The sequence below is a fragment of the Eutrigla gurnardus genome (genome assembly GCF_963514095.1).
Source record: "Eutrigla gurnardus genome assembly, chromosome: 17".
Lineage (NCBI taxonomy): Eukaryota > Metazoa > Chordata > Actinopteri > Perciformes > Triglidae > Eutrigla > Eutrigla gurnardus.
The window spans coordinates 22,686,133-22,709,266 of NC_139928.1; the positions used below are offsets into that span (position 1 = coordinate 22,686,133).

Consider the following 23,134-nt stretch of genomic DNA (forward strand, 5'->3'; position numbering starts at 1 on the left):
ATGTTCTCTTTATTTTGTTTGGCTCAATAATGGACCTAACATCTAACATTAATGGAGGCTGCATTGACTTGCATTATTATGCGTTCAAGCTCTATTCAGTAAAAATATAATATATAATATAATTATAAAGTTAGGACAAATGTAATTTTGTTTGGGATGAAAAACTTGTGTAGTTGTTTGAGTGTGTCGTTTCCACAGTAATATAGACAGACTTTTTAAAGTTTTTAACGCACTTTTAACCGATACCAGTGCGTGATGTTGGCTGAAGTTTAGGTAACGGGATGTAAATCGACAATAAACCACCATGTAACGTGACCATCATGGCATCGCTGAAACCAGAGCTCTCAATGAAATGGAAACCGGAGCACATATTTGGTGAAAAATTACTTTTTTTATTGATTATATAATGATTAAGCACTTGAGCTCGTTACTGGTTCCAATTGTTAAACTCAGGGTATCAGCCAGGGGCAAGGGATACCGGATATTCAATTCAATGTGCGTCATCCAGCAAATAAGTGCAAATTTTAGAGCACCAGTTACTGACTCGCGATCTGACACCAGTGATCTCTTTTTCTCTTAAATTTAAAATGCGTAAACCTCTCCTTTTGTGGAACTGAGACATGTGCAAATATTAATCATAGCCTAGGGTTTTCAGGAAATTGATTTGCTCCGATCTCTAACGAGATTTGTTCGCTTGGAGAAGTAAATATTTATATTTAATTTGGTTAACTTTGCCACACGGGTTGACCCAAGCCGCCTTTACCGCGATGACCGTTTTGAGGAAACAGAATTACGTGGCGGACTCTTTTCCTGCCGGGTAACTTCCTGGAGTGGACTGAGTTGAGCAAAACGCTGATAATGTGAGATGAGACTTCATATTGTCTATGATTTTTTTCTCGTAAGTGTTGTTTTGTTCTGGTTTTAACGGATGCATTCAAGTAAAATGGCATCATTTTCTGAACTTACCAGTCAGTTCTAGCCTTCATTCTATAGTCACATTAATTATGATTATATATCAAAAAGAGTTTGTGTAAATATCCAGGTGATGACACTAATAAAAACCTAGTAGTGAATGTCATATTGCATTTCTGCCAATGAATCCCTCTAAATCCTCCAAAATGTGACTTCAGAAAGGAATGAGGACATTCCTACTAAAATGTCTGACTTGAGTTAATAGTAAATTGTATTTGGATCGGTGAGCTCTTGCCAATACTCAATCTGCTATATTAGGTCAGGACTCTGTATCTGCATCCCGGTATAAATAAATAACACAAACGTTAGAGATCTTTTTCATGGTTTATTTTATGATCTCATTTTTTGCAAGTACACGAAATATCAGGACTGGAAACCTGATACGTTGGTCTAACGCTACTCTGAAAGGGTCTGCTTTATCCCCCCTTTATCTTAATCTTACTCCATGCCCCTCGCTTTCTTTTCTTTTTACCCCCCTCACCCCTCTCTTGCCCTCTTTCTTTCATTCGCCCTCACTCTCCCCCTATTTATGTGGCAGAGGAACAGCTGTCTCGTGCAGGGCGTAAGGTTGGCCAGGCAGGCCGGCTGCAGGCCCTGTGGAGCTCCAACACTGAGCTCATTGTCTGCCACACACATACACACACACACACACACACACACACACACACACACACACACACACACACACACACACACACACACACACACACATTCCTCCCTTAACTTGCACACAACCCACACGGTCACGTCCATTCACATCCATTTAAGAGCGAGACAGGAAGGCGAAGGCAGCTGAACCCACACCAGCCGGGCTCCCTATGAAGTCTCGACGCCGTTGAGTTACGACGCATGGAATCAGAAAAAGCTTCATGTGATGAGCGCATCGCCGAGACATTTCCTCGCCAACTTCCCAGAAAACACACGACGCAAAGAACCGGAAAACATGAGTGGAAACGTGGTTTTATCAGACTCTTTCCACACTATCTTTGTTTGTTTCTGCTCTGCATCTTCCCTCCGACCCCAGAGATGAAACAAAAACAATGTCAGATTGAATTTGCATAATTTGAAATGTTTACTTAAAACGATGCTCCACGCTCAATATCATCCACTTTATTTTGACATTTCCTTTCGGTTTCCAAAAGAAGACGCGGGGAAACACAATTAGCCACGTTGATCTTTATCTTTGTAACGTTGCCGCAATTTGCAGCTCATTTCCTCCGCCGTCTCCTGGAAGTCCTCATTTCTTCTCCTCATCTTTCCCCCTCCCTCTAAAGCATTTTTCTTCTCCTCCTTATATCTTCCACTCAAGTGGCTCTTTTCATTTTTCAAATCCACGGTCTCCTCCGACCTGCTCTTACTCTCGGGTCTCCTTGTCCTCGTTAAGGCGAAATTAAAATCACAATCTGCTTCTGCAGAACTCGCAGAAATGAAAATCGCGGAGCCGTTGTGTAATTAAGGTGGCTGTGGTTCAGGGTAAGAATGGAGGACATGAATGGATGGTGAGGAAGAGGAGGAGGACGGGTGGATGAGAAGGTTATGACGTTATGACGGGTCAGTTTTGGGAGATCCAGCAGCTGAAATGATGGAGATGAAAGGTGAGGAGAGGAGGGAAAAACAGGGTCTGTATTAGCCAAGTTAGTTCAAGTAGTTCCTCCTAATTTTACTCCCGGGACTACTTGTCAAAGGTTCCTTCAGCCTGAAGTGTTCTGAGTTTCCATGGAGGTCCAAAGACCTGCGACGATCAGGCAAATGAGTCCCATGACGTATGAAAAAGCTTTTCCAATTCATCCAAATAAATAACATGTTAAAAAGACATTTAACTTCTGCGTGGTGTTTACAGACGCACGCTGGTGTGATGAATGAAGTTTAGAGGAGGAAAATGAAAAACCAAGAGCGTCTGTGTCAACACCGTAAATCATCTGCAGTTATTTATTTGAGTTCAAGAGCTTAAACCGCCGTGAAATAATAAAAAAAGACTCATTCACATCACTCTCGATAGATAGATAGATAGATAGATAGATAGATAGATAGATAGATAGATAGATAGATAGATAGATAGATAGATTCCTTGCTGTATGAATGAAGTGGTTCTTGAGTTGACCAATCGCTGCAGGGCATCCCTGCAAACCAAACTTAAAGTTCCTTTTAGTAGCCGTTCCGGAGCTTTCAGTCGTGTCACATGAGCTTCTTTGGCAGATGGAGTAAGTCCATAAATCAGACATTTTAATCCATGATGGACTAGAGGGTGTTTTTTAAAAAAAAATTAAAGAGTCTTTTCACTCTGTGAGGAAGTGTTTCTCTGCGCACACACACACCAACCACACACACACACACACACCAACACACACGCACACACACGAGCATCTCCATCCGTCTGCTGCCTCTCATCCTGTCTTCACTGTACAATCTGGAATAGGAAAGCACTGAAGGCAAAGGCTGCTGGGTAATGTGTGCACATTTGTCAGGGATCAGTCTGTTCTCTGTAACAAGTACACAGCGCTCTTCTGTCTGTCCATCTCTTTTTCTTTTCCCCCTCTCAAACGCTCTTCTTCTTTCCCCCAAAAAAACAAAACACCTCCACCCTTCCAAGCCTCCGTTTGATCTCCTCCTCCTCCATCCGTGCATCCATCCGTGCATCCATCTCTCCCTCGGCTGGCAGTGGTGTCGTGCCGAAAAGCCGTGAATAATTTATCCCACTGGGTTGTTCTGCCCTGCCCTGCTGCACCACTCTGGTGAAGCACACGCAACCCAAACACACACACACACACACACTCTTTCACCAACTTTGTGATCAATAAACCTGCACGCCTCTATTGATCACCTGGTGCATGCATGTTGTATTTAGCTTTGAGATTTAGACTCCTGGGAGATGGTTTTTTAACAAAGTTAGGAGACGTCTGGAGGATGTGGGAACGCCTTGCAGCACAAAGTACTTCAAGTACTTCCCTCGGCTGAAACGCAAAGACTCAATGAAGATGTGATACTCTCTTCCACCGTCGGCCATGGCAACAGGCTGCAAGTCGTTTTCAATGTTCAATGACGTGAAGCTATAAACCGAACCCGACGCTTCGGCGTGACGCGCCCAAATCAACATTTTCTTCATTTTTCTTCCCTCCAAGCACGTCTTAGTTTTAGCGAGTTCCCGGTGGTACATTACTACATATATAGTTACTGTTTTGTTGCTTTTCTTAGTGCAAATAAAGCATTACTCGCACATGAAACAAATAACACACAAATGTGTAAAAAAAAACACATTTCACATTTGTCTTGTTACTGTCCGGCCCAAGTGATTTAAAATCTCCATAAAATATATATACTGTTAGAAAGGCCACTGAAACTTCTGAAGAAAAAAATAAATATAATAAAGGAAAATTCTCAGTGGCCCTGTGATAGACTGGCGTCCTGTCCAGGGTGTACCCTGCCTTCGCCCAATGACAGCTGGGATCGGCTCCAGCCCCCCCGCGACCCTAAAATACAGGATAAGCGGTAGAAAATGGATGGATGGATGGAAAATTCTCACTAAATATTTAGTTTACAGTGATAAAGAGTGCAGATTTAACCCTTGAATTCTGAGCAATCAGCAAAAAAGTTTGTCATTCTTTGCAAAAAGAGAGGGACGAAAGCAGGTTTTTTTGTTATTTCTAGCTGCTGCGGTTGCTTTTGCTTGCAGATATCTAATAATGTTAGCGTAATTAGCCACGGTTAGCTTCATGAGTTGCTTGTAAAAACCCCAAAAAGTCTGCATTCTCACCAGCTTGTTCTCGTATTGTAGCGTAGAGCAATTACTAAAAGTAAAGTATATTAGTATAGCTAATATTAAAGCTACGACAAGGAACTTTAGTTTTGTGTTGTTTGTGGCGGCCCCTGTGGACAAAAGTGGAAGTGTTTTCCGAGCACCTTTCGTTTTACTGCAGCGGACAGCTTTTATTTGACCTCTAGGCCGAGTCCATCCAGAGGTTTCAGCCTTCCGGCCGCCACGCATACTTGGATTGGTTGATGGTAGACCACACACAGATGCTGTTTTTTAAATATCGTCGGACTAGCGAGGCCTAGAATGGATGCTTCTCCATCTACAGCACCCCTTTACATCAAAGTGGTCCGACCCAGTCGGTTCACGGATGGACCAACAATGCCGTCTTCTTCTTCTTGTTTGTGTTGCATCACAGTTAATGCACCAATTACTTCCTGTGTTCCTTTGATCTCTTGCAATATTTGAAATTGATCGAAATTAGTGTTTATTTATCATAAAAGAACACGAAAGAAAACGCGTATATATCCATCCATACCATAATAACACTACTTTTAGGCGGCTTGTGGATTTTTTTAAACTCTGAATATTACCCCTCCTCTTCGTGAACTTTAAGTATATAAAAAAACTATTACTTTTACTTTTATATATCTGCAATGCAACAATTTGAAGTTTAAAGGACAGAAAAAGGTTTCTAGTGAGTGTGTGTGTGAGAGAGAGAGATGACGGACTACTGTATATCGCACCCGGCCGTCAAATTCCACGAGAGGCCCCTCGCTGGGCGATGATAAAAATGGACAGCCGAGGTGTGCATCACAATTTGCACCAACGGTCATACAGCGCTCGTCATTCCTTCCTCCATAACAGCTCTCACACACACACACACACACACACACACGGCACTAAGACAGATTTCAATGTCCTGCCTGATTTGTTTTACGGAGGCACGGATGCCATTTGTTTCGTGCCAGTATTATCCAGGGACTCCTGCTTTCTAGGACAAAGAACTCCTCCGTTCTTCTTAGAGTGTATTAATATGGAGAATTTTACATAACTCCAGTCACAGTGATAGCTCATGCATATATGCTCATGTATTGTATAATTATTTTTCATTCTCTCACGTGCGGTTCTCTCGCCTCCCCTCCAGGTGTACCAGGGCCTCGACATCATCACCAACAAGGTGACGGCGGAGGAGCGTGCCCAGTGCAGACATCACATGATCAGCTTTGTGGACCCGCTGGTCAGCAGCTACACGGTGCTGGACTTCAGGAACAAAGCCCTCGCTCTCATATCCTTTCCCCCGGGGAAACCGTACCAAAGGCTCCAGGCTTCACGTGAGTGGGCTGGAGTGGAATCAGTCAATTTGACTTCTACTAATTGGTCTGCAGGTGTGTGTGTGGAAGAAGATCTTCCATGTCCTCAATTTGTCAGCTTGTCTCGCTGCAGATGTTGCACTGAAAATGAGAAGGGGGGGGGGGGGTCGCTGGAGAGGATATTTATAGAGGAGTCACAGACACTCTGGGCAGTCACACCCTCCCGTAGACACCGGCCGTCACACAGATGTGGAGAGAGGAGGCGATAACTAGCGGCGGTATTAATAGATCAAGAAGGCAGGCGCGCACACGTGCACGCTCGTGTGTGTGCACGCTCGCCAGTGCGGCGAGGGGGCTGCGGTAGCTCCAAGAATAGGCTGAGTGCAGCGCCAGCTCGCTGGTGGGAAGAGGAGGGGAAAAAAGAGATGAATACAGATTGGCAAAGGGACGTGGAGGATGTGAGACGATGGAAAGGTGGAGGATGAAAGAAAGTTAAGACTCGTCATCAGCCGTCGATCCTCCTCTCAACGCCTTCCACGTAAACTCCCTCCGTCTAAAAGCCTTTCTGCTTTAATCGCCATCAAGCTTTCTGTTTGAATGTCCTCGCCGGTCGTCCTCTCCTGGTCTGGCATGTGTGTGAGAGAGAGAGCGGCGATGAGCCTTTACCTTATTTGAGTGGTGATTCGTTTATCCCCGAGTGGAGAAGGAAAGGTGCACCATGGGAGCAGATGCGACAGAAAAGGGGAGAGTGAGGGAGCTGAGGTGTGGCAGGGAGGAAGCTCTTTCCAGATTCCAATGCTGATGTGTTGATTTTGGAGATGAGACTAGTAATAATTATTTTCATGATCAATTATTACTCTGGTCCGTGGTAATTGCCCAACAGCTCAAACCCACACATTGGGGGATTCCCGACCTAAAGGTCAGGACCCGTCTCCTGGGGTCACATCATAGACCAGGGGGGTCGTGAGAAGATTAACCACCAACTGAGGTCCCAGCACACTCCAGAGCTGTACTTCCTGTACTTCTGTTTGTCTGTTTTAATGCTTTTTAAACAATCGTTGCAGCTTACGCCGTTTTAATTGATGCTATAGAGTAGATGGATAATGTTTTCTGTAATAATTTAAAGTATCCAAACATTAGTTAGTCTTTAAACATTATATCACCCTTGTATGTCAAACATGATGAGGGTTATTAGAGGAGGAAAGGACAAAAAAATAAAACATTCTTCACAACTCAAATGCTTTTTGGCAAATTCCTCAGTTTAATTGTAGCTTTGATTGACTCCAATGCATTGGTGTGAAGGCCACCTTAAGGACTGAAGATGTATGTGATATTAAATGTCCAATGTATCCTGATATCAGCCACTCGGTTCCCGTAAATGCTGATGGGAAGAAGAGATCCACTGATCTGGATGCTTCCGTTGCAGACCTTTATATAGAGCGCTGCAGGACGAGCCCTCAAACCAGGAAATTAGTTTTTGCACTTCTTGGTTCCCGTTCTCTTAGACGTTGGTTTTTACTGCTTCAGAAATCATAAAATTTGGTGTTAATTTGTGAAATTTCAAAGGCCAATGGAAACATCCCCTCTGGTTTTTCTCGTCAGGAGGACCGGTGGGATGCTAACTTCTGCAAAAATGCATCGTCCCCGCGGCACTCTGCGATGTTTATTATGACCTTAAGTGGTGTTGTTGTAGTCCATCTTCCTGCTGAGGCGGCTTTATGGGCGACATGCCGCGTTGATGCATGGAATCATTTAAAGGCTCAGCGCCACCATGTGATCCCCTGCTTCTTCTTTTGTTTACACTCAACCTTTTTTACCCACGTTAAATATTCTGAAACAAACTTAACGACATTAATGTGGCTTTACTTCCATTTATTTTCTGTGGAACTATATTTTGCAGGAACTTTCTTGTACATCTGGCTTCCTTCTCACTGTTTTCTAGACTGTGCATACAATATAAATGACCCATTTAAAAACACACAATGAAAATGCACAGTAAACACTGATAGCCAGAGGAGCTGTATGCAGTTTACCAGAAATGAGACCACCACCTCTCACGGTGAACGGATTGGAACCGGCTGTGAGTGAGTCTCAAAGTGGTGTTTCCTCCTTGACACGCTGCAACATAGATGAGATGCACGGCCGAGACAAGCTGCCGGTGGTCGTCGGGGGAACCAACTATTACATCGAGTCTCTGCTGTGGAGAGTCCTGCTGGATACGGGTGTGAGTAAAACGCACACACCTCCCGTCATCCTCTCATCTGTCTTCATTCATGTCTTCATTTCTGATTTCTCTTCTACAACTCTTTTTTTAAATGAACACAAAACTGTGTTTGTGGTACCCGATCAGACATATATATTGAATTATGCCGCGTTGCTAGGCAACTACTGACACTGATATCAACCGTATCTAAGTAGTGGACGTAGTCATGGTCTTTGGACTACGGTTTTGAAACCTTGAGTTCGGCGTTTCAAATTTTTGCAACCAGTGCAAGGAAGTGACCATATTTGGACTGTGGAGGAGCGCATGTGGATCTGATCTGGAACTCTTACTGGATCTGGATCCATGTGGATTCTGGTGTTGAAGCTGCTAACAAAGTTAGCTTCATGATTCAACTTTACAGCAAAGTGTTTAAGTCATCTTAGTAGCTAACTAGCATTGGTAGCCACCTGTCAATCAGCAGGTAAGCCCCGCCCCCTAAAGCATCCCCTGCTTTCTGGTCTGGTGGACTCTAAATGGACCATAATGTACTAAATGAACATCATGCTGGATTGGAGAAGACTTGAAACCAGAGCTGTCTGTCTGATCGGGGCCTCGAAGGGCGACTCTAAAACGCTAATTTAAACCCGTCTCCCTGCAGCAGGAGAACGAGGAGCCGGGAGAAGGAGGGGAAGGAGTAACAGACAGGAAGTTGGAGCTGGAAAAACTGGGCGGAGCCGAGCTACACAAACGGCTGGCGGAGGTGGACCCCAAGATGGCGGCCATGTTGCACCCCAACGACAAACGCAAGATAGCCAGGTGATGAACGTCTGCAAAACTAGTGTCTTTGGGTGAACTAACTATTTTATTTTGAAAATATTCTACGATGTCCAAGTTGCATTGGATTTGAATAAATGAATGCTGTTAATATGGAAAAAGCCTGTTTCTGCCTTTAGATAACATGGTGTGAATATCAGTGGCTCACTGTTGAGTCTCTCATGTTTTGTACTGCTGACAGTCAGTGTCACACACACACACAGACACACACACACACACTCGGCTTGATGAGTAGCAGTCGGTGCGAGCGGGTTAGGTTACCTCGTTCCTCTGGATGACGGGAGACGACAGGAATCATCTTTTCTTCAGAACCTCAGCGAGCAGCGAGGCGACTAAAAGCTCCAGATTTGAATCTCAACGTCTGGGAAGCTGGAAGGTGCTGGAAAAGCATGGAAATGCACCATTGAAATGCTTGAAAAGTGCTTGAATTTGACTCTGGGAAAGGTGTAGGAACCCTGCATATTTTAAATGAAATCAATTAAGCTTCCCTAGAACTAGACGCTGTACATTGGATTTAATGGATGAGTGGATGTTTAACTTTTACCATATTTGCATGTAAAATCAAAGTTTCACCACAACATCTCTGGCTTGTATTGTATATTTCCAGGAGTCTTCAAGTCCACGAGGAGACGGGCGTCCCTCATAGCCGCTGGCTGGAGGAGCAACGGGGGCAGGAGGGAGGCGATGGGCTGGGGGGTCCGCTGAGATACCCGGACCCCTGCATCTTCTGGCTGCACGCCGACATGGACGGTGAGGAGGGAGGGCTGCACCTATTTCCATTTTTGATGTTGTTGCTATTCATCACAACAACAGATACCCGTCTCCCTCTCCCTCACCCGTCTCCCTCTCCCTCACCCGTCTCCCTCTCCGTCCCCCTCCAGCTCTAGACCGGCGGTTGGATGCTCGCGTGGACCAGATGTTGGCTGCTGGACTCGTAGAGGAGCTCAGAGACTTCCACGTTCGCTACAACCGGCAGAAAGTCCAGGACGACAGGTAACGACGTGATGTGTTCAAGTGTAACCTCGTAAAAGGCGGTGTCTGTTGAGAAAGCTGAATAAATACGGTTGCTTGAAGGGAAATTAGAGAGGTTATGACTTCCTTAACAACAGCTGTAAGCAGCTTATAATACATAATTACATCTACCAATGCCAAGATTAATACAAACGAAAATACTATCCTTTATTTCCCAATCATTTGAATAGTGTGTTTTTATTTAAATCACCACTTTAGTTGACTGTAATAAATTAAAAGATAACATTTAGAATTTCTGACAATCTTTTTCATGGTGATTTAAAAAAAGAAAAGAAAAGCCAGTGATGGGAATACATCTTAGAAATAAATCTATCACGCATACCAGAGTTTATAAATCTCAATTCTCTCTTAGTTTTTTATTTTTCCTGCAACTCCATGAAATTCAACCTAATTACCCGTAAAAACACAGACAGAAACCTCTTTGTCTGTGACCTATGCCGTCATCATGACAATGATTCTGTGTTCAGGATCACATCCTCCTCCTCCTTTTATCTGGATGAAGGTTCCAGACATCCGGTCTGGATCCAGACTCTGACGGGTCACCTCGTTCTGCTCGCTGTCACATCCCGAAGGCCTGCAGACCGATTTAGATACGAGCTCGGTCTGATGGGGGTTTGATATTTCTTCAGGATGGCCGGGGAGTCTGGTGCTTGTTGATGACTCACAGTGTTCTCTGTTACAGACCATAAATGTTAATACGGTCAAGATTTGATATTTTCTTATCACATAATTAACCACATTTGCTTAACGTGGCCAGTAGCACGCTGGTAGCTCGGTAGCTACAGGTCATTTTCTGACATTTCTTTATGAAAAATGACTTTTGATGATGAACAGATGATGAAAATAGTTGGTGATTATATTTCTGTGGATCTGTTAGTGGAATTAGTTTTCCTTTCATTTGTGGTCCTTCTGTAAAAAGCTGTCTCCAAACATCATGTTGGTTGTTTAGAGGACAATAACATCTCATTTAATGTGATGAACAAGTGACATAATAAGTAGACTGAATACTGACCATTGGATTGATACACATATGGAGTTTACCACAGCTGGAAGGGGCTGGAAATGCATGGAAATGCAGCTTGAAATGCATTGAAAGTGCTTGAATTTGACTTTGGAGGAGGTGTAGGAACCCTGTAATCGGCACAATTAACCTGGTTAATTAACTGGCTGTAACCTTGTGACCCCCCCATTAGAACAGGACTAGTTCAGCGAGATGAAGTATGTGTTCAGATGTTGAAACGACTTCCTGGCAGCAGATCTCGTACGTGTGCTGGGTGCGGCTGCAGGGAGTTGATGCATCGGTGGAACGTTGCCCAGCAAGCTGCCAATTCTCTTGTTTCGTTCCTCCCTTCTTTCATCACTCCATCCACCTCATGCACCAGCTCCCCCTCCCCCTCCTCCTCCCCCTCCTCCTCCTCCTCCCTCCATCTCTGCCACTATTGCCCTCCGCAATCTGATCACCCAAGCACTTTACCCCGCCCCCCCTCCTGTCTCCATCCCCGGCTCGTTGCTGTGGCCAGACATCAAGGTCAAATCTCTCCCTCCCTTCCTCTTGTCTTTCTTTCTCCCTCCATTGACTCCACATTTCCTGTGCTCCGTTTGCTATTCTCAAATTTCTGTCTCTGTCCGTCTAGCCAGATTTATTTTTGTTATTTCCTCCTCTTGTTTCTGTTACAAGTGTGAGTTGCCGACCACAAATGGCAATTATTCTTTTTCTGTTTTATTAAGAAGAAGATTCTGCAGCCAGATCGCTGAATTGTAGGTTATATAAATCAAAATGAGATAAAAGCAAAGACTATAAGTCAATTCAAAGAAAGGCTTACAGATGTGTGTGATGACCTGAATATTAGCAGAATATAGTTCATGCCAAAACGTGCGCCCCGCCCATGATGGGATTAAAAACTCCCTAACAACTAAAGAATGATCATAAACGGTGCAGATCGTTGTGCAACGGGTGGGTTCTTTGATGTTACCTGAAGAAAATGTAATTAAATTATCATTTCAAGCTTTTTTATTTGAATCAGGCCCGAGGGAGCGTGGCAGGAAGCTCTCTGCAGTTACAGGGTTTATGTATTTAGTACTTATGCATACAGCATTCAGTGTATTCTGCTGATTTGTGAAATCATAGAGGGGGAACTGATTAGATCCAGCGATTGTTGTGCAAACAGGATCTTCTAGACTACAAGCTGAAATCACAGAGATGATGTGAGATTCTTAAAACGCAGAAACCACCATGTATTCCATGAAAAAGGTGCCAGACTCCACCGGTTATCCATCAAATCAACTGCCACGATATAAATATCGTCTCGTAGCGGCGGAGAGAGAGATGCCACCACAGCTGACCCCTTCTTTTTCTATTTATTTATTTTTTTGATCGCTGCAAATTCAGAAACGTTTCAGGTCATTGAACTTTACTGAACTTGTTACTGACATGTGAAAAGGTGAAATATTCTGTCCGACGAGGTAACCGTTCTTCTTCTTTTACAAAAAAATGACCTTCACATACAACTAGATGGTACTTTCAGTTCAGTTTATGTATTTTGAGCCCCATGGCAAGTAATCATAAACAATGATGCAAAAATATATATATATTAAGTACAAAAATTTTCGAGGGGAACATATTTTCTCCTGGATTAAGTTCACAGTTTTAAACAGGTTTATGAATTGAAACAAAAAAAAATTAAAATTACATAAAAAAATCATGGTTTACCTTTTAAATGACAAAGAAATTGAAACAAAAAACACAACAAAACCACGAGTTATGTTACAACATATGTTAAACATCTTTGTGAAACCTGAAAATCCGACTTCATCCACAACCTATTTTTTTTCTTTTCTTTATTGTATGGGAACGTGATTTGGGGGGACGTGATTGGCTACTGAGTCCTGGACCCCTCAGGGTCCCTCTGCCAGCGAGCGTCAGTTCTCTAATGTCATTCTGTCACTTGGGCCCCTGAAGGCCTCATGTGCTCAGACTGATACTGTGTTCAGGTGAAATGAGTCACCGACGGCCGTCTGGAAATGTCAACTTTTTTTCTTACTGATAGATAAAACTTTCTTTTTTTATTGATGGATGAAGTTTAATTTCCTCCTCCTCTTCCTCCCCAGTCAGAACTACCAACATGGGATTTTCCAGTCCATCGGCTTTAAGGAGTTTCACGACTACCTGACCGCTCCTGAAAGCACCACCCAGCAGGAGAGAGACGCGCTGCGAGACAAAGGTCAGAGCGATAAACCCGGTGATGGAGGTTATTCTGAGTTCAAACATCTTCATCATCTTCATCTTCCTCCTCTTCGTCTCTGCAGGTGTGGAAGCTTTGAAGATCGCTACGAGACGCTACGCCCGCAAACAGAACAAATGGGTCCGCAACCGCTTCCTCAAACGTGAGTACGCTGTGTGTGTGTGTGTGTGTGTGTGTGTGTGTGTGTGTGTGTGTGTGTGTGTGTGTGTGTGTGTGTGTGTGTGTGTGTGTGTGTGTGTGTGTGTGTGTGTGTGTGTGTGTGTGTGTGTGTGTGTGTGTGTGTGTGTGTGTGTGTGTGTCCTCCACAGTCCAGTTCCTTAGCAATCAGCACTCTCTTTAACAAGATGGGATTCGAGTCACAATAAGCCGTGTTGCGTCTCAGACACTGTGTTGTGTTCAAGTGTACCGAGTGTAGAGTGACATGACCAACATCAGCACAGCTTTGTTTTGTTTTTTGCTTTTAATAGTGAGAATGAAATTTACCATTTTTATTTTATTTATTTGTATTTATTTTATAATTTGTTTTTGTTTAGTTTTTTTCTCCAAAAATTTAAAAATAGATTATCAACAAAAAGAATGACATTAACGTTAAAGTGCACTTTTCTTCTTTTCTCACCATCTTAAGGATTCACTCTGAACAAAACTTTCATACACATTTGTGCCCGACTTGCTTACACTGTTCACACCGTTAGCTGCTAGCCGCCGGCTCAGCCCACCACATGTTGAAAGCCGCGTGGAGACAATCCCTCAATCATAGTTTGTTTGTTTTAATTCTGTGTAAAAACAACAAATTGTTGTCTTGTCTCTTGCTCGTTCCTTAAAATTTAGCGTCATAAGCAATAAGACATTTCATAGCACTCTATATTGTGTAAATCTACAGATTAATTTATGTACGAATGTACCCAACACATTTCCCCGATCACAACCTCCTTGGAGGCAGATGTGTTTAAACGTATATATAAAAGGTGGGGATTGTGAAACTAGTCCTCTGTGGCCCACCGGCAGGCAGCAGGCTGCCCTCTAGTAACCCCGCCTCCTAATCCTGTTAGGCCCAAGTGGCTTAGGCCACTCCAGGCCCGAGACCTCAATACCCCTCTTTCTGACTGCCCCACTGCTGCTGCTGCTGCCATATGGTCTGCATCACATGTGTGCCTGAACCTTTTATTTGACATATGCAACTGTCCGAGCTTGTATCGGAACAACTCACGATACGGTGATGCAACATCAGACCGAACAGACGAGATATCTAAATATAAATACCTTGTAGACGAGCTCCGTTGGTGGCTGTACCTGGAACATGTTTGTCTCTTTAGGAGTCCGTTTTTTAAGGACCGTTATCGTGATCGGATTTGGGGTAATGTGCAAGAACAATGATAATCAGGACAAATAGAAATACCTTCCTACGTATCTGCTGTACGGGTTGGAGCAGGGATGTCACTGACACGTCCGATTCTCCTGAAGGCAACGTCTCCACCCGAAGTCACGGACCGGCTGATTAGATTTTGGGCGGTCAAGGTCACTCTGACCTCACGTCCATTCCAATTCCCGCAAATGCAATTTCTCAGGGACGTCTTAGGAAACCCGGCACGCCAACCATCCACTTGGACACGAGGATGGACAGATTTGAAATGTGGTGGTCAAAGGGCAAAGGTCACTATGACCTCCCAAAACACCACGTTCGACAATGACCGATATGCTCATTATGACGATGATGGCGAGGTCTATCAGCCTTGGGGGGGGCCTTGGCCTGAAAACGTTGAAGACCTCTGGTTTAAGGCGTTTGAGTAAAAGCCCTGGAAATCCATGAAGCTACTGTAGTTTTTTGTATGATTTCTGTTAAATTCAAGTTTTTTTTTTTTTGGAAAGCAGTAGGTTTGATCGTTATGCTGCTTCCCAAATCTCTACATCTGAGTGAGGGGGGGGGGGGCGTTAAATCCTCATAGCTCCACATGTTAATATCCATTTCAGATTTACTTTTATCAGACAGCGTTGTCCTTGTGCCCCCGGCCCTCTAACCCGGCTCATCCCACCTTCTCCGTCTGCCTCGTCTGTGACTGCTGACCTCCTTTCTGTTTCGTCTGAGTGCACACACACACACACACACACACACACACACACACACAGATCCCGGCAGGCCTCAGCTGAGCAGGCTAATCTCTTGAAGCATTACAGAGCTGTCGGGAATTTTCCCCCGACCACACAAAACCTCGGGCAGCAGCGGTCACGGGGGGCCGAGCGGACCGGCCCGAGCACACGGAGACTAGTGGGTCAAAGGGCACGACGAATCGGACGTGATAGAGGGCCTCAGCCATGCAAACCAGTCGGTTAGAGAAGCTAGGAAACGGCCTGAACGACTTGTTCAACCCCGTTTTCACGGGTCACAGATTTCCGTTCAGTCTTACATACTTTTCAGCTGGTTCTTCGTGGTTGTTGATGGACTCGAGTTGTGGTTGCGTTGGGGGGGGGGGGATTTAAGCGCCGGGGTCATCCGGCTCAAATTAAATCAAGCTTAATTTGTCTTTACCTTTTTAAGTGCATCTCTATAATCAGTAGGTTTAATTAACCACAAGGAAAATGGTATTTTAAGGTTATATTAATGTTAATAAGTGCCACATTTTAAGCAGGAAGGTTGTTTTTTTTTTTAATCCCCCAGAATTAAAGGCACACACACACACTCGTAACCAGGACACACAGGTGTAGTTTGGCGGAGGCCCTGTGAGTGTTAAGTAACAGGGGTGTAGTTATCTTTTAGACCCGAGGGAGTGATGGGTGGAGGCAGGGAGGGGAGCGACACATGGGCAGCTGGGTGGATGCAGGGTGAAGGTAATCTGATCGTCGGGGGCAACAGGTGTGAGGTTTACGTCGCTGTTTTCTAGTAAGTGTAAAGCTTTCGTGTACGCACACAGCCAGCAGAAAACATCTCCATAAACAGTCTTGATGAATCCGAAGTGTATTAAATAAATACTATATAGGTACATGACACTACTGCACAAGTTGTTTTCATATAGTTTAGTTATTATTATTTCATTCATCGTGGAGGCATTCCAGGTAACATGGGAAGATTTATCGATGTACCAGAGGTCATTTTCTGGGTATTAAAGGTATTCCTTTGATAGATTCAGCTCGTAGAGCTCCTTCAGTCGTAGTGCAGCAAACAGAGACGATGAATCATCAGTATCCCCGACCTGCGCTTGACCTGCTGCAGAAATGTCAAACGGCAACAAACGGATGAGGAAGGATGTGAGGAAGAGGAACTCTCGAGAAAGAGGAAGGAGGCGGTCGAGTGGACGGAGGCAGCTGTCGTGTTCCTGCGTTGTGGACGAAACGAAGCACAGCTGGAGGCCGTGAGACACCGGCGCCACCGCGGCAGCTGAGATCTTACACACACACACACACACAACCTCGCTCGGCAAACACACTGGACGATGCAGCAGATGACTCGCGGCCCGCTTGTTGCAACAGGTGGACTTCTGTTTCAACACAGCAACACTGGCAGGCAGCTGCCCGGCGACAGGAGACGCTCCTTCTGAGTGTGTGTGTGTGTGTGTGTGTGTGTGTGTGTGTGTGTGTGTGTGTCCCCTTCCTGCGTTTCTTATCAACCCTCATTCACTACGCAGCGGATTAGCAGAGTTAAATTTCACCAGATCCCAAACAGGGAGGGTGGATGGATGGATGGGGGGGGGGTTTCCATCCAGCATCTGGCAACCCACCGTTCACTATCTCCCTTTTATATTTACCAGTCTGCCCAGTGGGAGGTTGCTCCTTGCAAAAAAAGTGTATTTGTGGGAGGGCGGCGGTGTTGAAAGAGATAAAAGGAACAAAGTAACAAGAGAAGGAGGCGGCCGGCGAGGTGAAGTATTTATTTAAGCACCTGAAGAAGAGAGAGAGAGCTCCACCTCGGGGTGCTGCAGGTCTGCCAGGACCGCCACCTGCCTGCTATTGTCCCAGAAACCCACCAGAGACTTCCCTTGTGACCTACTAACAGTAACCACAGCGGTGAAACCCGCCGCTTTGGTTTACCGCCACCGCCGCTTTCACAAAAACCAGCAAATGGAGCGTATGAAGACGTGGCGGGGATTTAGATGGAGAGTTTTCTACAGAGGAACGGAGATGCAGATGCATCTTTGTGTTTATTCTCATTTTTATGGATTAAGCCATAAATTAAGCTGGTTAACGGAATACATTTGAACAGCATGTGTTCCTTAGACATCTCGATTTTATGGATAACTGCTTCTGACTAAATCCAGATTTGTGTCTTTTAAAAACAAATATTTATTTATTTGCCATGTTGGCTATTTGAAGGATTTCCTAGATGGTTTTCGTTTGCATCCAGTGTGACTTCGTCTACACAAAACTGCAGCCGTTCCAAGTCACTTTCTCCTCGCGTCTTCGTTCGATGCCGACGGGCAGATACCAAGACGGACGGGCGGACCTGCACTGATGTTTTAGTGCTGAGGTCTGACCTGGAGTCTGCTGACTGATGCAAAACAGACGGGGGAGGGACCGCTATATGGAGGGAGGGAGGGAGGGAGGGATGGATAGATTGAGGGAGGGAGGGAAAGCTGAAGCCAGACTGACAGAGAGAGAGAAAAAGAAGGGTGGGAGGAAAGAGGGAGAGATATTATCGAGCCGGTGTGAGTCAGCAGGTTGACTTCAGGGTGCGGCACATCTCTGCTGCTGTACCTCACTGCTGCTGTACATCTCTGCTGCTGTACCTCACTGCTGCTGTTCATCTCCACTGCTGTACATGTCTGCTACTGTACATCTCTGCTGCTGTACATCTCTGCTACTGTACATCTCTGCTGCTGTACCTCACTGCTGCTGTTCATCTCCACTGCTGTACATGTCTGCTACTGTACATCTCTGCTGCTGTACATCTCTGCTGCTGTACATCTCCGCTGCTGTACATCTCTGCTACTGTACATCTTTACTGCTGTACATCTCTGCTGCTGTACATCTCTGCTACTGTACATCTTTACTGCTGTACATGTCTGCTGCTGTACATCTCTGCTACTGTACATCTTTACTGCTGTACATCTCTGCTGCTGTACATCTCTGCTACTGTACATCTTTACTGCTGTACATGTCTGCTGCTGTACATCTCTGCTGCTGTACATCTCTGCTACTGTACATCTTTACTGCTGTACATGTCTGCTACTGTACATCTCTGCTACTGTACATCTCTGCTACTGTACATCTCTGCTGCTGTACATCTCTGCTACTGTACATCTTTACTGCTGTACATGTCTGCTGCTGTACATCTCTGCTGCTGTACATCTCTGCTACTGTACATCTTTACTGCTGTACATGTCTGCTGCTGTACATCTCTGCTACTGTACATCTTTACTGCTGTACATGTCTGCTGCTGTACATATCTGCTACTGTACATCTCTGCTACTGTACATCTCTGCTGCTGTACATCTGCTGTACATCACTGCTGCTGTACATCTCCACTGCTGTACATCTCTGCTACTGTACATCTACTGTACATATCTGCTACTGTACATCTCTGCTGCTGTACATCTACGCTACTGTACATCTCTGCTACTGTACATCTCTGCTGCTGTACATCTCTGCTACTGTACATCTCTGCTACTGTACATGTCTGCTGCTGTACATCTGCTGTACATGTCTGCTACTGTACATCTGCTACTGTACATGTCTGCTACTGTACATCTGCTGTACATCTCTGTTCAAGTCCGGCTCATCCTCTCTGATACGATGCTCGTTTCTCATTAGATGTGAAATAACTGAGAGAAAATTGACTGGTTCCCTTGCTGTCTGAGGAAAACCTCAAGTTCATTGTTAAGACACACAGCACACGTTTGTTGGCGACATGCATAATGTTTGCTGACTGTGTGTTTGACCTGTGTGTGTGTGTGTGTGTGTGTGTGTGTGTGCAGGACCGGGAGACAACGTGCCGGTGGTTTACGGCCTAGATGTGACGGACGTGTCGCGGTGGGAGGAGGCGGTGCTGGACCCCGCACTGCAGATCCTGGACTGCCTCAGCAAGGTGGGGCCTCCGTCGTCTGAACCATGGCAGCAGCTTTCATCTGCTGTCTGCATGAAATCACACCTCTTTCCTTCTTTACTGCCTTTCTCTATACATTTACACTCTTTCCTTACAGCACCTTATTCAACTAATCTGCCCTTCCTGCTCTGTAGGTTTCACTTTATAGCTACACGTACTATTTAATAAACACCCTATTAAAGGAAGCCTGTGGCCTGTTTTACCTCTAGTGAGGGCGTTGTTTTTTTGTCTTTTATGCACCGGCGTTTCCCACATCCTGCAGCCGGTTTGACACTATTCTGATGATTGAGAGTTTAAACAAAGCCATGCACAAACAGGGATGAAGACGGCTGCTGACTGGCAAACACACAATGCACAATTTGAAATATTTCAGAAAATACCCAGCTTTCCTCAAGTTTTTTTTACAAGGAAAGAAATGCATCTAATGTCTCTTTGCATGAAGTAATGAATTAAAAAATAAAACCCTTTTTCCACTATGATTTAGGGTGAGGAGCCGGCAATTCAGCCAATCAGAGTGCAGGAGGCGGGGCAGAGAAACAAGCGGAGCCGCCACACCTGTGATCTGTGTGACAAAGTGATCATCGGTGACCTGGAGTGGACAGGTGAGGCCGGCTTTTATCACACAACGTTTGTATTTAGACATCAAAATATATGCGTTGGAATCTGTTTTCATACCCTTTATTTAGGATATATATTCACCTTAAATTACTACATTTTTCAACATTATTTTTAGTGGTTATTTAACCACAACAGAACATAGTCATACGCCCCCCACAGGTTGTGGACTGCAATTTTGAAGCTTCTAGTTTGGCATTTTAGTGAATTTTGGTGGCCAGCAGAGAGAAGTAGGACCATTTTCTCATAGACTTCTATACAACCAGAGAGGAGTCGCCCCCTGGTGGCCAGCAGAGAGAAGTAGGACCATTTTCTCATAGACTTCTATACAACCAGAGAGGAGTCGCCCCCTGGTGGCCAGCAGAGAGAAGTAGGACCATTTTCTCATAGACTTCTATACAACCAGAGGAGTCGCCCCCTGGTGGCCAGCAGAGAGAAGTAGGACCATTTTCTCATAGACTTCTATACAACCAGAGAGGAGTCGCCCCCTGGTGGCCAGCAGAGAGAAGTAGGACCATTTTCTCATAGACTTCTATACAACCAGAGAGGAGTCGCCCCCTGGTGGCCAGCAGAGAGAAGTAGGACCATTTTCTCATAGACTTCTATGCAACCAGAGAGGAGTCGCCCCCTGGTGGCCAGCAGAGAGAAGTAGGACCATTTTCTCATAGACTTCTATGCAACCAGAGAGGAGTCGCCCCCTGGTGGCCAGCAGAGAGAAGTAGGACCATTTTCTCATAGACTTCTATACAACCAGAGAGGAGTCGCCCCCTGGTGGCCAGCAGAGAGAAGTAGGACCATTTTCTCATAGACTTCTATACAAGCAGAGAGGAGTCGCCCCCTGGTGGCCAGCAGAGAGAAGTAGGACCATTTTCTCATAGACTTCTATACAACCAGAGAGGAATCGCCCCCTGGTGGCCAGCAGAGAGAAGTAGGACCATTTTCTCATAGACTTCTATGCAACCAGAGAGGAGTCGCCCCCTGGTGGCCAGCAGAGAGAAGTAGGACCATTTTCTCATAGACTTCTATACAACCAGAGAGGAGTCGCCCCCTGGTGGCCAGCAGAGAGAAGTAGGACCATTTTCTCATAGACTTCTAAACAAGCAGAGAGGAGTCGCCCCCTGGTGGCCAGCAGAGAGAAGTAGGACCATTTTCTCATAGACTTCTATACAACCAGAGAGGAATCGCCCCCTGGTGGCCAGCAGAGAGAAGTAGGACCATTTTCTCATAGACTTCTATACAACCAGAGAGGAGTCGCCCCCTGGTGGCCAGCAGAGGAGGTCGTGCAGCCCAGTAAAGGAGAGCCGTAACCTTGGATGCCTGTGTTTGTGTTCCTTCACCTGCAGCTCACCTGAAGTCCAAAAAGCATCACTATCACGTGAGGAAGAAGAGGAAGTCCGAATCTCCGGCATGCGACCGATCCCCGGTTACAGCTGCGCCTCCTGCCTCGGAGGTGGAGGAAAACGTTTTGCGGGACTCTTGCGCGACCGTTGCCCCCGGCGACACCAACACCTTCATCATCACAAGACACTGTGACGACACAACAGGAAGTGCCCGTGATGTTTTAGAGAGCGACGCTGACTCTGGACTTACGGTTGTTTCCTCACAGTCCTCATAGTGCTGTGTTCATGGAACCACGGACTCCAGTTGAACTGTAGTTTCTGTTGGGGTTTTTTAACTCCCTCCCTCACAGTTCAGTTACTACGGTTACGTAGCCAGCGACTGGTCCGTCTCAGCTCCCATTTCATACGTTTGATTTTTTCTGAGACCAGACATCTTCAAACTTCCTCAATTTGGGTTTTAAGATTTAAAAGGTGATATGACGTCAGCTTTCACCTTCTCCAGAGATGTTTCAGTTGAATTCCCCTTTTTTTGGCAGAGGAAAATAATTTTGAAATAATAAAACAACAGTAAATATGTGGAAATGAAATCCAGGTTGCTCAGCAAAACAGTTCACTCATAACTCAGTAAATCACAATATATTTACATTATGGGGAACACTCATTTCCATTCTTATTTGGAGCCAATCAATACGTCTGTTTTATCATTATCAGATTATTCTTCTTCCCTGATACAAATAAAATAGTATCGTTTGTATATATAAAATGAATAAATGAAGCAGATCAATAAAATAGACTATATTTTTAAAGACACTACAAGAGAGAGGTTTATTTTTCTATTTTGAAGTTTTAAGATTTAAGTTTCTTTGCCTTTTGTCTTTAAGTTTAACCACCATGCACTTTTAAATTCACCCACTTTGGTTTAAATAAATGTTCAATAAACCAAAGTGAAAGTTTCAACGATGCTGTTTTTATATCCAAAATCCACAAAAATTGACTTCTTCTGTCATGACGAGCGTGTTCTTGGTCTGGCAGCTCGTTCCTTCCCCGGTGGCAGCGTTTAATCTCGGAGCACCACGTGAGTTTTCACCGTCTGCAGGTCTTTGTTCATCCAGCGGCGTGTCGGACCCCTTTCAAACCGAGGTGTGCCCCCGCCTGCTGCAAAACCACTTTCACAATACCTGGAACCGGTCCAGAGGCCTCACCTGCCCCCCCCCCCCCCCCCCCCTCCTTTTTCCAAAGAATCAGACAATTGTTCCACATTCCCGGCTACTAACACTCCATCATCTCTTTCTTTAAGTTCTCGTTCTGTTCACAGGCTCCCGGCGTTTGACCTCATCCACATGACTAAAAATATTTCAGGCCATATAATAGCTGGAAGTGTGTGTGTGTGTGTGTGTGTGTGTGTGTGTGTGTGTGTGTGTGTGTGTGTGTGTGTGTGTGTGTGTGTGTGTGTGTGTGTGTGTGTGTGTGTGTGTGTGTGTGTGTGTGTGTGTGTGTGTGTGTGTGTGTGTGTGTGTGTGTGTCCCACATTCTCTCTTTTCCAAACTGGGTCAGGCCTCGAGTGTACTGGGAGCTGACCATACTGTATGTAGTAACACTGACAGGTCACTGTGCAACCGGTGTCTGTTTATTACCCTTTTCTGCCCCCCCCCCATCTGTAATTACCCCCCCTCCAGGTGCTGCTGACTCACTCCGCATTACAAAAAGAAAAGCAATGACATAAGCGCCTCCTTTTAAACGCACCAGTGAAGAGAAGTAGGGCAGCGTCCGCGGTCACAAGGCTAATTAGTGATTTACACACCGC

At 45.1% G+C, this 23,134-nt stretch overlaps 1 protein-coding gene across 1 annotated transcript in view; it reads left to right on the top strand.

Moving 5' to 3' along the window:
- trit1 (tRNA isopentenyltransferase 1) overlaps positions 1-22,287 on the top strand; it is a 27,858-nt gene extending 5,571 nt beyond the window's left edge. Inside the window, exons 2-11 of the mRNA XM_084032081.1 lie at positions 5,868-6,007; positions 8,158-8,257; positions 8,895-9,052; positions 9,678-9,820; positions 9,952-10,063; positions 13,211-13,323; positions 13,409-13,486; positions 19,248-19,357; positions 19,860-19,977; positions 21,334-22,287. Of these exons, the coding sequence (XP_083888207.1) occupies positions 5,868-6,007; positions 8,158-8,257; positions 8,895-9,052; positions 9,678-9,820; positions 9,952-10,063; positions 13,211-13,323; positions 13,409-13,486; positions 19,248-19,357; positions 19,860-19,977; positions 21,334-21,605 (1,344 nt within the window). The 3' untranslated portion in view covers positions 21,606-22,287. The remainder of the gene's footprint in view (positions 1-5,867; positions 6,008-8,157; positions 8,258-8,894; positions 9,053-9,677; positions 9,821-9,951; positions 10,064-13,210; positions 13,324-13,408; positions 13,487-19,247; positions 19,358-19,859; positions 19,978-21,333) is intronic.
- The last annotated feature ends 847 nt before the right edge of the window (positions 22,288-23,134 follow it).